The sequence below is a fragment of the Eptesicus fuscus genome, chromosome 3, assembly GCF_027574615.1.
Source record: "Eptesicus fuscus isolate TK198812 chromosome 3, DD_ASM_mEF_20220401, whole genome shotgun sequence".
NCBI lineage: Eukaryota > Metazoa > Chordata > Mammalia > Chiroptera > Vespertilionidae > Eptesicus > Eptesicus fuscus.
In genome coordinates this window covers 111,641,939-111,656,202 of record NC_072475.1, presented here as the reverse complement: position 1 = coordinate 111,656,202, position 14,264 = coordinate 111,641,939, and the positions used below count along the sequence as shown (strand labels likewise).

General features: G+C 42.2%; 1 protein-coding gene across 2 annotated transcripts in view; it reads right to left on the bottom strand.

The window, feature by feature from the left end:
- The window catches only part of LOC103303596 (phospholipid scramblase 2-like), a 101,552-nt gene that overhangs the window by 15,231 nt on the left and 72,057 nt on the right, over positions 1-14,264 (bottom strand). Inside the window, exon 6 of one of the 2 annotated variants that reach the window (XM_054714118.1) lies at positions 9,839-10,000. The exons of the other annotated variant lie outside the window; for it this stretch is intronic. Coding sequence (XP_054570093.1) covers positions 9,839-10,000 — 162 coding nt within the window. The remainder of the gene's footprint in view (positions 1-9,838; positions 10,001-14,264) is intronic. 2 annotated transcript variants of the gene reach the window in all.

Sequence of the window (14,264 nt, the reverse complement as noted above, 5' to 3'; positions counted from 1 at the left end):
TATATATATATATATATATATACATATATATATATATATGTATATATATATGTGTGTGTGTGTGTGTGTGTGTGTATGTGTATGTGTATATATATATATATACACATATATATATATCCTATCTAATAATAGAGTAACATGTAAATTACCATCACTCCGATACGCCCACGATTGGGCGGCGGGAGGCTGGGGGGCGGGACTCGGGGTGGCCTATCCGGCCATTGAGAGGCACGGATCCGCTGCCACTGAGGGGGGCTACCCTGCTGTTGAGAGGCGCAGGGGGCGGGACTCCTGCCCCCTGTGCCTCTCAACGGCCAGATCCACGGCCGCTGAGGGGGCCTGCTGCGGACACCCAGCTGCGCCTCTCAATGGCAGGGTAGCCAGGTGTCCGTGGCAGCCCCCCTCAGCAGCCGTTGCACCTCTCAACAGCAGGGTAGCCCCCCTCAGTGGCAGTGGACCATCAAAAGCGGGGGAGCTGGGTGCCTGTCTGCTCCGGCACCAGGCCTTTTCGGAAGCCTCGCCAAGCCGGAGGCTTCTGGAAGGCCTGGTGCACCAGTGGACAGGCACCCAGCTCCACCGCAAAAAGCGAAAGCGTGTAGGGGACCCTACACGTGCATGATTCAATCATGCACTGGGCCTCTAGTATACTAATAAAAGCCTAAGTGGTCGTAATGCCGTGATGCCCTCATGCCGTCACAAGATGGCTGTGTGCACAGCAGGTGCACGCAGGTGTGTGGGGCTAGGCTTGACACTGCATGCACGGCACAGAGCCTGCCTGGGAGTCCCACCTCCTCCTGGCTCTGTGCGATGAGGCCTGGGTGGGGGTCTTGGGGGTCCTGCCTCCTGGCTCCATGCATTGCAGAGGCAGGACCCCCTGTTCCGGCCTACCTCTTTGGGGCAATCCATCAAGGATCCCTGAATGGGAGGGCGGGGCCTACCTCTTTGGGGCAATCGATAGCAAGGCTCCCGCATTGTGACAGTGCACAGGCCATGCTGGGGGACCCCCCTCTAAGTGCAAGAATTTAGTGCACCAGGCCACTAATATATATATATATATATATATATGAAATTAAGTTTAAAAACAAGGGTTAGATTTGTTAAAAATGTAAATCAGAGGATGGATGCAGGATTGTCTACAATAAACAAAATTTTTTTTTATAAATTGACAAGAAAAATGTAAACAACACAATAGATAAATAGATATTAATAGACAATACAAAAAGAGGATAAACAATTAGTCAGTAAACCTATAGTAAAATGCCCCAAATCACAAGAGATAAGATTCTCCCTTCACACTTGCATATTTTATTTTATTTATACACTAGAGGCCTGGTGCACAAATTCAGCACAGGTAAGATCCCTAGTCTTGGCTAGATATCAGGGCTGATCTGTGAGGCGACCAGCTGGGCAATCAGGGCCCCTGTTTGCACCCACCTTAGCCTGGTGCCACCCACTTGCCAGCCCCGACCCCCACCACCACCACCATCTGCGGGGAGACTGGCCCCTGCTTGCACCCACCTTGTCCTGGCACTGCCCGCTCACCTGCTCCACCATCCCACTGTGGTCCTTCTCTCGTCTGGGCCCATGGATCTGGAAGCACTTCCACTTCCACCCGTCAGTGCCGCGTCGCTGATGCCTGCCATGTTCCGCACCACCTCTGGTGGTCAGCGCACATCTAACTCCCGGTCAGTTGAACTCTTGCCCATAGGTACAATTTGCATATTAGCCTTTTATTAAATAGGATTACAGTTTGTTTATTCATTTGTTGATGGACATTTGGATTGTTTCTACTTTTGGCTATTGTGACTAGAGCTGCTGTCTGTATTGGCTAGTCTTATTCACTTTTTAAAAATATATATTTTTTATTGATTTCAGAGAGGAAGAGAGAGGGAGAGATAGATAGAAATATCAATGATGAGAGAGAATCATTGATTGGCTGCTTCCTGCATGCCCCCCACTGGGGATTGAGCCCACAACCAGGGTATGTGCACTTGACCGGAATCAAACCTAGGACCTTTAGTCCACAGGCTGATGCTCTATCCACTGAGTCAAGGTAGCTAAGGCTTATTCCTTTATATTAATTTATTTTAAAATAATTTATTTTAATTATAGTTGACATACAATATTTAATTAGTTTCAGGTGTATGAGCTAGTGATTAGACATTATATAACTTACTAAGTGATCACCCCAGTAGATCTAGTACCATCTGACACTGTTTGTAGTTATTAGAATACTAGAGGTCCGGTGCATGAAATTCGTACACTTGGGGGGTGTCCCTCAGCCCAGCCTGCACCCTCTCCAATTAGGGATCAGGCCTAAACTGGAAGTCAGACATCCTCCTCACAATCAGGAACTGCTGGCTCTTAACCACTCGCCTGCCTGCCTGCCTGATTGCCCCTAACTGCTTCTGCCTGCCAGCCTGATTACCCCTTAACCACTCCCCTTCCAGCCTGATTGATGCCTAACTGCTCCCCTGCCAGCCCAATGGCCCCCAACTGCCCTCCCCTGGCGACCTGATAGCCCCCAACTACCCTCCCCTAGCAGCGTGGTCACCCCCAACTGTCCTCCCCTGCCGGCCTGATCTCGTCCCCAACTGCCCTCCCCTACAGACCTGATAGCCCCAACTGCCCTCCCCTGGTGGCCATCTTGTGGTGGCCATCTTGTGGTGGCCATCTTGTGATGATGCAAGGGTGCGAGGCCTACCTAAGCTTTTATTAGTATAGATTACTGACTATCCTCTCCCTATGTTGTACTTTATATCCCCATGACATTTTGTAACAACTTATACTTCTTAATCCTTTCACCTTTTTCTCCCATACTCCCAACACCTCTCCCATCTGGGAACTATCAAAATATTCTCTGTATCTATGAGTCTGTTTCTGTTCTGTTTGGCCATTTATTTTATTTTTATTTTTTAGGTCTATTTTGTGTGGTGTAACTATTGCTACCCCAGCTTTTGTTTATTTCCATTTTTATGAAATATCTTTTTCCATCCTTTTACTTTCATTGTGTGTGTCTTTTGATCTGCAGCAAGTGTCTTGTAGACAGCATTTGTAAGGGTCTTGTTTTGTTTTCCATTCAGCCACTGTATGTCTTCTGATTGGAGCATTTCATCCATTTGTGCTTAAAGTAATTATTGATAGGTATGTATTTATTGTCATTTTATTATCATATTTTTAACCTTTTTTCTTCTTCTTAAAGAAGATCCTTTAACATTTCTTGTAGTACTGTTTTCATGGTAATGAACTATGTGAGAATAAACAAATCATCTTTCTGTCAAAGAACAGTTTAGACAGCTCCAATCAAGAGTAAGGGACTGGTCACATGCGTCAGGGATTATAAAGCCAAGCAGATAGCCTGCTCAGTGTGCACATGCTTACAGACCATGTGTGCACACCCTCCTGTGTAGAAGTAATGATGTTTGCCTTGCTGCCTGGCTCCCGAGTATGTTTTGTGTTCTACAAGGACCCCTGAATTGGGGGGCTCCCCTTATTTTTTACAATCTGGGGGCTCATCTAGGATACCATTTGTCATTATAGGAAAATTGGAACCCTTTCCTGAGGAGGTGCACACCACTGCCAAAATGCAGTGGCCTTGGTGAGGAGGGACAGCCATCTCCCCTGGGCTGACTATGAGTTCAGGATCAAGAGTCAGCCAGCAAAGCAGGAAGGGCCCAAGCAAGACCTGTGGCAATCAGGTGACCTCATGCATGAGCCAATGTGGGAACTGGACTGAGTGCTGTTTTGGTGATTGGGTGTCCTCGGAGGTCGGGCATAAGTGACTGGGATGTGTGTTGGACATAAATTGAGTGTGGAGTTCTGATCTGTGGTTCCATTCTCCTGCGAGGGAAGTGGCCAGAGAGGGATGAATCAGATCTTGGGAAGTATGAGAAATCTCTAATATGGGGGGTTGAGTACATAGTCACAAGGGACCTGCCAAGGATGGGAAACAGAAATTCTAGGCCTAGGGAATACATTCCCATGAAATAGTTTATTGGGAGAATGCTGAGGTTCTGGGGAGAGGCAATGCCCCGAACCAGGGACAGAAGACATTGCTCTGTGGTGTAAACTTTCAGTGTGGCGCGTGCCTGTATGAGAGTGTTTATTGATGTTTTATGTCTCTTTGTTGTTTGTTTAATTTGTTTAAAGATGGGGCAAGTCCTATTTTGGGGAAGCCCAGTTATGTGAGGTGAGACTGAACACATGATAGAGATTGCAGGATGTCCCAGCAGCTGCCATGAATCCTTATTCTTGGGGATTCATCCTGCTCTCCCTGGCACTGTGTTGGCCCACCAGAAACTCTTAGCTTATGAGATTTCTGTCTTTATGTCTGTAATGTAATGTTGACTTTCTATCTTTTAGGGACTTTAGTTTGCTCTCCTCTGGTTTATTAATATAGGGAACCCTCTCTGTAGGCTTTGTGCCACTCAGAACCAAAGGTCATTTTGCTGTGCTGGGTTAAGATTTTAAGATTCTAAGGCAGCTTTGAAAATGGCTTTTAGATTTATAAGCTGCAGAATAAAAGGCACACTCGTGAAACTTACGCGGGTGCTCTGAAAGGGACAGGGTGGAGGAATTTGCAAAGCCGTGCCCAGCATCATGTCCATTAACCATTCAGTAGTCAGTGTCAGTATTACAGGGGACCAGGTGGTCTGGCGCCAGCCTGTGACGTCACAAACATGTGCAGGCTGGCGGAAGTGGAACTGAGGCTATGGGTGGGCACAGCTTGCCGCTCCTGAACCCGCAGCAAGAAAATGGGCGATGGTAGGCGTGTCCTCCCAGCTTTTTCTCTGAGACATTAAAATATATCGTATCTGTGACATTACTAAAATAGAAAATTTAATAGCCAAATTGAAAATAATTCATTCTGTGGTCAAGACCAAATCTTTAATGTTACAACTGGTTTAACTTTTAATATTTAAATTGGGTATATTTGACAGCTTTTCCAAATGTAATATTTTGAGAATTTAACTGAGACAGCTTTGTGACATCTCAAGGGTCCTGATGTGACACAAAGATATACTCTCTCCCTAAAAAGAAATATTTTTGAACTAAATTAGACCAATACATAAGGAAGTAAGCTATGCAGGCTGGGTTGGGTAACAAGATTAATGCTTCCATGAAAATGGCAGTTCTTGCTCAGGGGCACACGACTCCCAGCCAGATTAGTATGTCCTTTCCTTGAACAGAAAGGGCAATCATGGTTATTGGTCAAGAAAATGCTTTAGGTAATAATTGGCTTTAAAATCTCAAAATTGTTAAGATATAATAAATAAATATAACTAAAATAATTTGTGATAAAGCTTTTCAGTAATAATTATAAATATATTAATAATAAAAGTCTAGTCACTCAAGAGGAGACTGACTGTGCTCTCTGTTGAAGGAAAGGACCAGCCTGTAAAAGAAAAAAAAAAAACCTGAAAGAGATCAAGAGCATACAGAAATGAAATGCTATGGCTATCTGGGAAAGGGAGTACCTGGCTGGCCCTGGTGTGCTTCCAGCAGTGTAAGATTTCCAAACCTTGGAGTCCCTGTGGGACTCAAAACCTAAGTAAAGCCTTCAATATTCAGCAAGGCAAAGAAGGGCCTTCCGAATTTTACCAAGACTAAAAGATCAAATGAGAAAGTACGGTTAGAAGGCCTCCTGAACCAAAGCCCTCTTGAGTTTCTGGTTCATCACCATTGACTGGAAGACTATGTTTGTTCTAATCAAGATTTGGAAGGGAAGCAAGTTGGAACCTTCCTGGGAAGAACCCTACCTGTGTTGCTTATCACAGAGACTGCTGTTTGGACTGCAGAGCGAGGTTGGACCCATCACACATGGGTTAAGGGGGGACACGCCTCAACTTGAACAGCCATATCAGGACATATCCCCTTGAAACTGATGCTAGTCTTCTAGTTTAGTTATAATTTTGATATGATTGAGGGAGGATTCAAGTACCATGTTTACTTATACCACCATCTTGATTGGAACCCCACAGTTGCATATTTTATATTTTCTTTTTTAATTTGAAGTTTCCTGTTTACCTTAGCTATATATGAGTGTTAGTTTAGTTTTGTTTTGTTTTTTCACACACAGAACTCCTTGTACTTTCTGAATCTGAGGGTGCATGGTATCAAGTTAGCAACTTCCTGTCATTCATCTCTTTGAATAGCATCTCAGTGCATTCTCTTTCACTGTAGCTCCTCTTTGACATATGCAAGAATAGTTTTTTCTTCTATCTCCCTTCAGTTTTATTTTGTCCCTTCAAATTATAATTCCTTCCCCACCTGTTTATTTTCCATGTATGGATAACCCAGTTCTCTTCACCTGTATCTAATTTGCAGCTCAACCTTTCCAATGAGGTTATATTAATGACTATTTTTCATTTTCAGAGGTTCTATTTGGTTTATCTTCAAATCGTCCTGTCCTTTATTATTGGTCTCATTCTTTCCTTTTTTGTTTAGTCCCTTTACTGTTTATTTAGGTGTTTCTTGTATGCTTGCAGACTATTTTATTACATGCAGTTTGTTCTTGGATTGGTTCCTAGAGAATTATGTAATTTTAAAATATGTTCATGTAAAGACAGGTCTCCCCGCCCCTGTAAGAATAGAAGGTGTCCTTGGTGATTAATCTCCTTCTAGTATGCTTTCTCATTTGATCCTGCCACTCAGGATATATTTCTATGTGTTGAGATTCCTGAACTACCATGATAATGGTGTGAATTCAGATTTCAAATTCATAGAGGGGTCTGGATTGGGATATCAGTTTAATGTGTACATGTTTTTCCCTTACCAAGAGTCCTGGAAGGAGACAGATACCCTTATCATCTCTACAGGATGTATATGAGAATCTATTGTCTTCTCCTCACCCTTGGGATAATCGCCTCATGGCTTCAACTACTATGTGTATGCTGAAAACTCCCCAATATTTTTCTCTACATACCTAAAACTCAACATGACTCAAATAAAAATCACTAGCTTGAAGGAGAAACTCAACTGTTTCTCCTTCAAGATTTTTATCATTGCCAAACACATTATTTCAGCTTCTTAATTCTCTGACATCAGATTCATCTCCAGATGTTTTTTCATTCTCAATTGACATAAAATTCATGAGACAGTTCCATTCAATCTATATCATAAAAGGCCTGTGGTGGGTGGGGCAGGGTGCAAGCTACACATGGCAGAGAGCTACTAGCAGCAGAGAGATATCAGCAGTGGACAGCTACTAGTGGTGGAGGGCAGAGTGCGAGCTACCAGTGGAGATGGGTGGGGTGGCCTGCTGAGGCAAGTGGAAGCTAGCTACTCACACATGATTTTCATGCGTTCTGGACCTCTAGTATATTTATAAAATATCTCTGAGTTATTTCTTCCCATAGAACGACCCCTGCTGTGTTCAGGCTTTTATCTATTTTCTACTCCAAGTTTTCATAACCACTGACACCATGATGTAGTACATATCCCATTGTGGTCCCTCATACTCAAAATTCCTAATTTAAGTGTCAAGGAGAGGGTAGAGAGGGGACTGATTGAAAGAAGGTGAATGACTTAGCCAAAGAACATGTATGTATAACCCATACATACAGACAGCAGTTTGGTGGTGGCCAGAGGGTAAGGGACTGGGTGGAGGTGGGCAAAGGAGGGGAAAATGGATCTGTAATAGTGTCAACAATAAAAAAAAATAGAGTTAAAAAAGAAAACAAAAAATAGAGTCTATTTTGTTTGATATAAAAAATAAATTGACTCAAATGATCATTTCTCAAATCTCTGAAAGATGGTACCTAGTTAGCATCATTCTAGATGCATAGAAGTTAATTTATTACATATAATAAATGCTATAAGGATTCTATTGCAAAGGTATGCTCGATGAAATCTAAATTCCTTAGCATTAATTATAATAATTTCACAATTTTTTTAGTGTTTCACCAATTTATTCAAGATAAATACATGACAGCTAAACTTCTGTTAATATTGTTCCCCGAATGAGTAATTATATTTCCACTCCTCTGGATCTTTGATAAGTATGCCATTTCCTACATAAGGAATGATTATTATACATAAATTTATATAAAGTTCTTACACATACATATTACAGACACACAAACATAAACATTATAAATATTCCACATGGGGGATGAAAAGAGATTCATCAGATAATTTATATGCATATATGCCTAACCCATGGACACAGACAATAGTGCAGTGAAGACTTGGTGGGTGGGTGCAGGGTGAAGGGGGTCAGTGGGGAAAAAAAAGGAGACATCTGTAATACTTCCAACAATAAAGATACATTTTTTAAAAATAGCCTTTACATTATTTGTGTCTTCTTAGAATTGTCCATTTCTGTCATGAGCCTATTAAATCCATGAAGGAAATAATTAATCTTTACATAACCAGGGTCTAACAGAAGAATTGAAAAATCACATAACTGGGGAAGTCAGCCAAGTAATATAAAAAATGAAGGGAATATTGGGAAGCCTACTGAAGTTGAGAAAGTGGCAGAGTTCTCACATCTATATATATAAAAAGCCAGTGACTGAAATGCTGTAACGACCAGAATGACCAGTCACTATGATGCCTACTGCAGCCAGCGAACCAGCCTGATCTGGGGGTGGGGCTGGCCAGACCTCCCGCAGCCCTTCCCACTGGCAGGGCCCACCCCCAATGTGGTCCCTCATACTCAAAATTCCTAATTTAATTGTAAAGGAGAGGGTAGAGAGGGGCCCCCACCTCCCTGATCGGCCTGAAGCCCCTCCCCCTGGCCAGCCCTGCACCTGATTGCCCCCCCTACCCCAAAAAGGGGCGGGGCCAGCTGGCCAACCTCCTGAAGCCCCTCCTCCCACATGGCCCCACCCCATATCGGCCACCCCACCCCAATTAGGGGCAGGGCTGGCTGGCTAACCACCTGTGGCCCCTCCCCACAGCTGACCTAGCCCTGATAAGCCCCAATTGGGGCTGGCCAGCTGACCTACCTCCCGCTGTCTCCTTCTCTCGACAGGCCCGGCCCCCACCTGTGCAAAAATTCACGCACTGGGCCTCTAGTCTTATTATAAGGGGACATCCATGCTCAGTTAGTTGTAGGATATTTTTTCCCCTTCTGTGAAAATGGGAGCCCAGTTTAACAGATTTTTATAATTGTCCAAGAGAATCATGTCAAGATTAGCTTATAAAATTTCCTGATTTTTAAATATTTGCTACTAAATAATTTGGGCTTAAGGCTACACCAAACAATGGAAAACTGTTGTGATGAAATTGCTCCATGTAGTAAGTATACAGATATATTGTGGTTTCTAACAATCAAATTTAATACAAAGGTAAAGGAGAGACCACAAAGAAGCATAACTGGGTAGCACATCTTACACTATATTTCTGAAAACTCTCTTTGCATAATTGGACTTTTCATAGGAACTCAAAGATGTCAGACCTTCTGAAGAGGGCCAAGTGCACTGGCAGCCTATGTTTCAGACTAAGGAAGGATCACAGGCTTTGTCAGTCAGACAAAGGTTAGATGACAAGGCTAACGTTCTATTCAAAATAGGACCTCTATAAAGAAACTACCATGTTGAAATATTAGTTGTTTTGTTTATATTTATTTGAGTTCAGGGTTCCATTTTTCTTTTTTCCACTTAGCATAATCAATATTGAAGCTCTATGAGATGAATAACTTCCTTTCTGACCAAAGTTAAATATATATGAGCACATTGTCTCCCGCTTGAGAATTAGGATACACATTTTTTAATATATATTTATAACCTCTCACAAAATTATATTTTCCCTACATTTGAAAAATGTAAGGAAATCCTATAAAAATTATCACATCTCTTACCTCAAATCCTATAAAAATTATGATATCTCTTACCTCAAAATCAACATCTCCACAACATTTGCATGCAAAAAATGGACCGATAATTCTTAATATATCCTTTTTATTATCATTTTGAATTGTAAACTTAGGCAGATATGGGTGCTTGGTCTGAATAATATAACCTATTGGTGTACCAGGAGGAGCATAGATTTTTATCTGCAAAAGAATATATATATAATGTGTAATCATTGCCATCATCATCATCATCACTCATGTCTAATAAGAGCTTTCATTTACTAAGTGCTTTTTTTGGAATGGGCAATAATCTTCTTTTCCAGCTTTATTGAGGTATAATTGACAAGTACAATTGTAATATATTTAAAGTGTACAATGTGATGATTTGATATACATATACATTATGAAATGACTATCACAATCAGGTTAGTTAACACATCAGTAACCTCATATAGTGATGCTTGAGATCTACTCTCTTAGCAAATTTTAAGTATACAGCATAGTATTATTAACTATTCTCACTATGCTGTACATTTGAGCCTCAGGGCTTATTCTTCTTATAACTAAATGTTGGTGTAGTTTGTCCAACATTTCCCTATCCTCTCCCGAGTCCCAGGCAACCACTATTTAAATCTCTGTTTTGATGAGTTAGTTTTTTTGTTTTTAGATTCCATATGTAAGTGATACCATATTGCATTTGTCTGTTTCTGTCTTACCTGTTTCCCTCAGCACAATGGCCTCTAGGTGCATCCATGTTGTCTCAATGGCAAGGTTTTTTTTTTTTTTTTCTTTTATTTGGCTGAATAATATCCCATTGTATATATCTATAGATCTATATCTATATCATGTTTCTAACACATGACTCTATCAACCAGAATTTAGGTTATTTCCATATCTTATTTATTGCAATTGATGCTGCAATTAACATGGAAATGTAAATATCTCTTTGAAAACCTGATCTCATTTCCTTTGCATATATATCCAGAAGAGGGATTGGTGATCACATGCTTTTTTTCATAATGCCTGTAACAATTAATATTCCTACCAACAGTGTATGAGTGTTCCCTTATCTTCACACCCTTGCCAAATTATGTCTTGTTTTTGGATAACAGCCATTCTAACAGGGGTAATGTGACATCTCATAGTGGTTTTGGTTTTAATTTTCTTAATTATTAGTTATGTTGAACACTTTTTTACTTTTTAAAATATATTTTATTGATTTTTTAAAGAGAGGAAGGGAGAGGGAGAGAGAGTTAGAAACATCGATGAGAGAGAAACATCAATCTGTTGCCTCCTGCACATCCCCTACTGGGGATGTGCCCGCAACCAAGGTACATGCCCTTGACTGGAATCGAACCTGGGACCCTTGAGTCTGCAGGCTGACGCTCTATCCACTGAGCAAAACCAGTTAGGGCTGTTGAACACTTTTTCAAACATCTTTGAGCCACTTGTATTACTTCTTTGGAAAAATGTCTATTCAGCTCCTTTGCTGACTTCTAAGTAAAAGATACTATACTATGCAATACTTAATTGACGACAAACACCAGATTGGTATTATTATTTCTATTTATGGATAAAGTAACTGAAGAACAGAGAGTTAACTAACTTGTATCAGATTCCCTAGCTGCAAAGTAGACAAGATGAGTCACACACTTGGGACAGGCTGCATGCATAGACTCCACTCTTAAGCACTGCTCCCCTGACCTGTACATTAAAAAATTTTCATGTTTATGAAACATGTTGAAATTATTAAGAAACTCTTTTTTCAAATTCCTATAAAAACAGTGGTTTAGATGTCTGAATTAGAATCCTGATTGCTGGTGCAATTTTCAAATCTGAGTGGCAATGGCTCTATAATGGAAAGGAACTGGAGCCTGGAATCTTGGCTCTGCTATTAGCGGGGTGACCTAGGGAGTTCTTCAGCATGCTCATGTGTAATTGACATCGTCCTAAACTATTTTCTAAGGTCAATAGTATAATGTCTGTCAATGTGCTCTTTACATTCAGAGCATATGCCACCAAACTCTCAGTTTTTTCTCAGATATTCCTATGGATACTGTTATACCTAACCTAAATGACAAATCACAACATAATTCAGTAGGAATAACATCAGTTATCTTTGAAAATAAAAGCAGTCTTAGACTTCAAATATCTATGTGCCTGTGCCTTGGTCTGTGACCTGGTCTCACAGCTACTTGTCTGGAATTACTGACCAGGCAGGGCTGGTCTCAGGCCAGTGAGGATACAGACAAAAGCCAACTTTCCTGTATGCTCTCTGTTCCCTGGTGCCTCCCCTGAGATCCATGTTCTGTACTAGTGAGCTGACAAGTAATATGAAATAGACACCTGGTCTTTATAGAGCAGAAGATACACACACCTAGCATATACCTACTACAGGTGCTCAAATATATTAATTATTTTAAATGGGGAACTTAAGAACATAGGAGTTGAGATTTCTCAAAGGTGGTATCTCCTAGGTTTCTTCCATAATAGGTTTAGCCAAAATTGTGAGGTGAACATGTCTGTTCTTTTCCTCATTCTTCTGTACACTTGCTCCTGGAATTGTATTCTAGGATATTCTCTGTGGTGCCTTCCTCTGGCTTTAGCCAGACCTCTAATGGTTATTTAAAGTAAGGGCCTTGCCTGCCCCTATCCGAGGAGCAGCACCTGTGGGAGCAGCTCACACCCTGCTGAGGAGCAACAGACACACAAGCCACCTGCCCACATCTGAGGAGCAGCAGCTGTGTGAGCAGCCCGCCCCCTTCTGAGGAGCAGCAGCCACACGAGCAGCCTCCCCCAATCTGGAAGCAGCAGCCACATAAGCAGACCACCCACGTCCAAGGAGCAGCAGCCTTGTGCAGTCTGCACTGGTCCGAGGAGCAGTACCCATATGCAGCCTGCACCTGTCCAACGAGAAGGAACTGGGTGAGCGGCCTTTCCCTGTCCAAGGAGCATCAACAGCACATGCAGCTCACTCCCAAGTGAGGAGCAGCAGGCGCACAAGCAGACGGCTCGCCCTTCTGAAGAGAAGCAGCTGCACAAGCAACCTGCACCCATATGAGGAGCAGCAGCCCTGCAAGCAACCTGCACCTGTCCAAGGAGCGGCGGCATCATGAGCAGCCCGTTCCATCTGAGGAATAGCAGCAGCATGCATACAGACCCCATCTAAAGAACAGCAGCCATGCGAGCAGTCCGCCCCTGTCCCAAGTGCAGCAGCCACGTGAGCAGCCAGCCCCCGTCAAAGGAGCAGCGGACACAAGCAGCCTGTCCCCATCTGAGGAGCAGCAACCTCATAAACACCCACCCCCATCCAAGGAACAGCAGTGATACGAGCAGCCTCCCCCACCAGCCAGAGGAGGCACCACTGCTGCGAACAGCACCCACTAGAGGAGCCGCTGACAACTGAGAAGCAGCTGCTACGGTGACCGCCAGAGGAGCAATCGCAGCCTGAGAAGCCACTGCCACCAAAGGAGCAGCCCCTGCATGGCTCGACATCTAGATCAATCGGTGAGACCAAAAATGGGCAGACAAAGATATCCCCAAAGGAAAGAAAAGGAGGAATCACCAGAAAAGCAGCTAAATGAAACAGAGGCATGCATATGTCAGAAAAAGAATTTAGAATAAGGGTTATAGAGTTCATAAACTGGATGGAAGGAAAAATCAACACCTTATGTAAGAATCAAGAAGAAATGAAGAGTGATATAGCTGCAATAAAAAACACCATGGAAAGTTTCAACAGTAAACTAGGAGAAGCAGAGGACCGAATTACAAGACCGGGAAGCAAAACACAGCCAAACTGAATTGCAATTGAAGAAAAAAATTAAAAGACAGGAGGAGAGCCTAAGGGAGCTATAGGACAACATGAAACAAAGCAACGTATGAATAATAGGGGTGCCAGAATGACAGGAAGAGGAACAAGGGTTAGAAGATCTATTTGAAGAAATAATGTCAGAAAACTTCCCAGATTTGGGGAAGAAAAAAGTCACACAATCACAGAGAGTCCCAAACAGGATGAACCCCAAAAGACCCACACCAAGACACATAATTACGATGGCAAATATTCAGGACAAAGAGAGAATCTTAAAGGCTGCAAGAGAGAGACAGAAAGTTACATACAAGGGAGCTCCCATTAGATTATCAAATTATTTCTCAACAGAAACACATCAGGCCAGAAAATAATGGAAGGAAATTTACAAAGTGATGCAAACCAAGGGACTGAATCCAATAATACTCTATCCAGCAAGACTATCATTCAGAATTGAAGGGGAAATAAGGAGCTTCACAGACAAAAAAGAAAAAACAAAACAAAAACAAAATGCTAAGGGAGTTTATCACTACCAAGCCAGCAATGCAAGAAATGCTAAAGGGACTGGTGTAAAAAGAAGAAATAAAAAGGTAAAAAGGAACACAGACACAAAAAATAAAAATGGCTACAAACAAGTACCTTTCAATAATAACTTTAAAT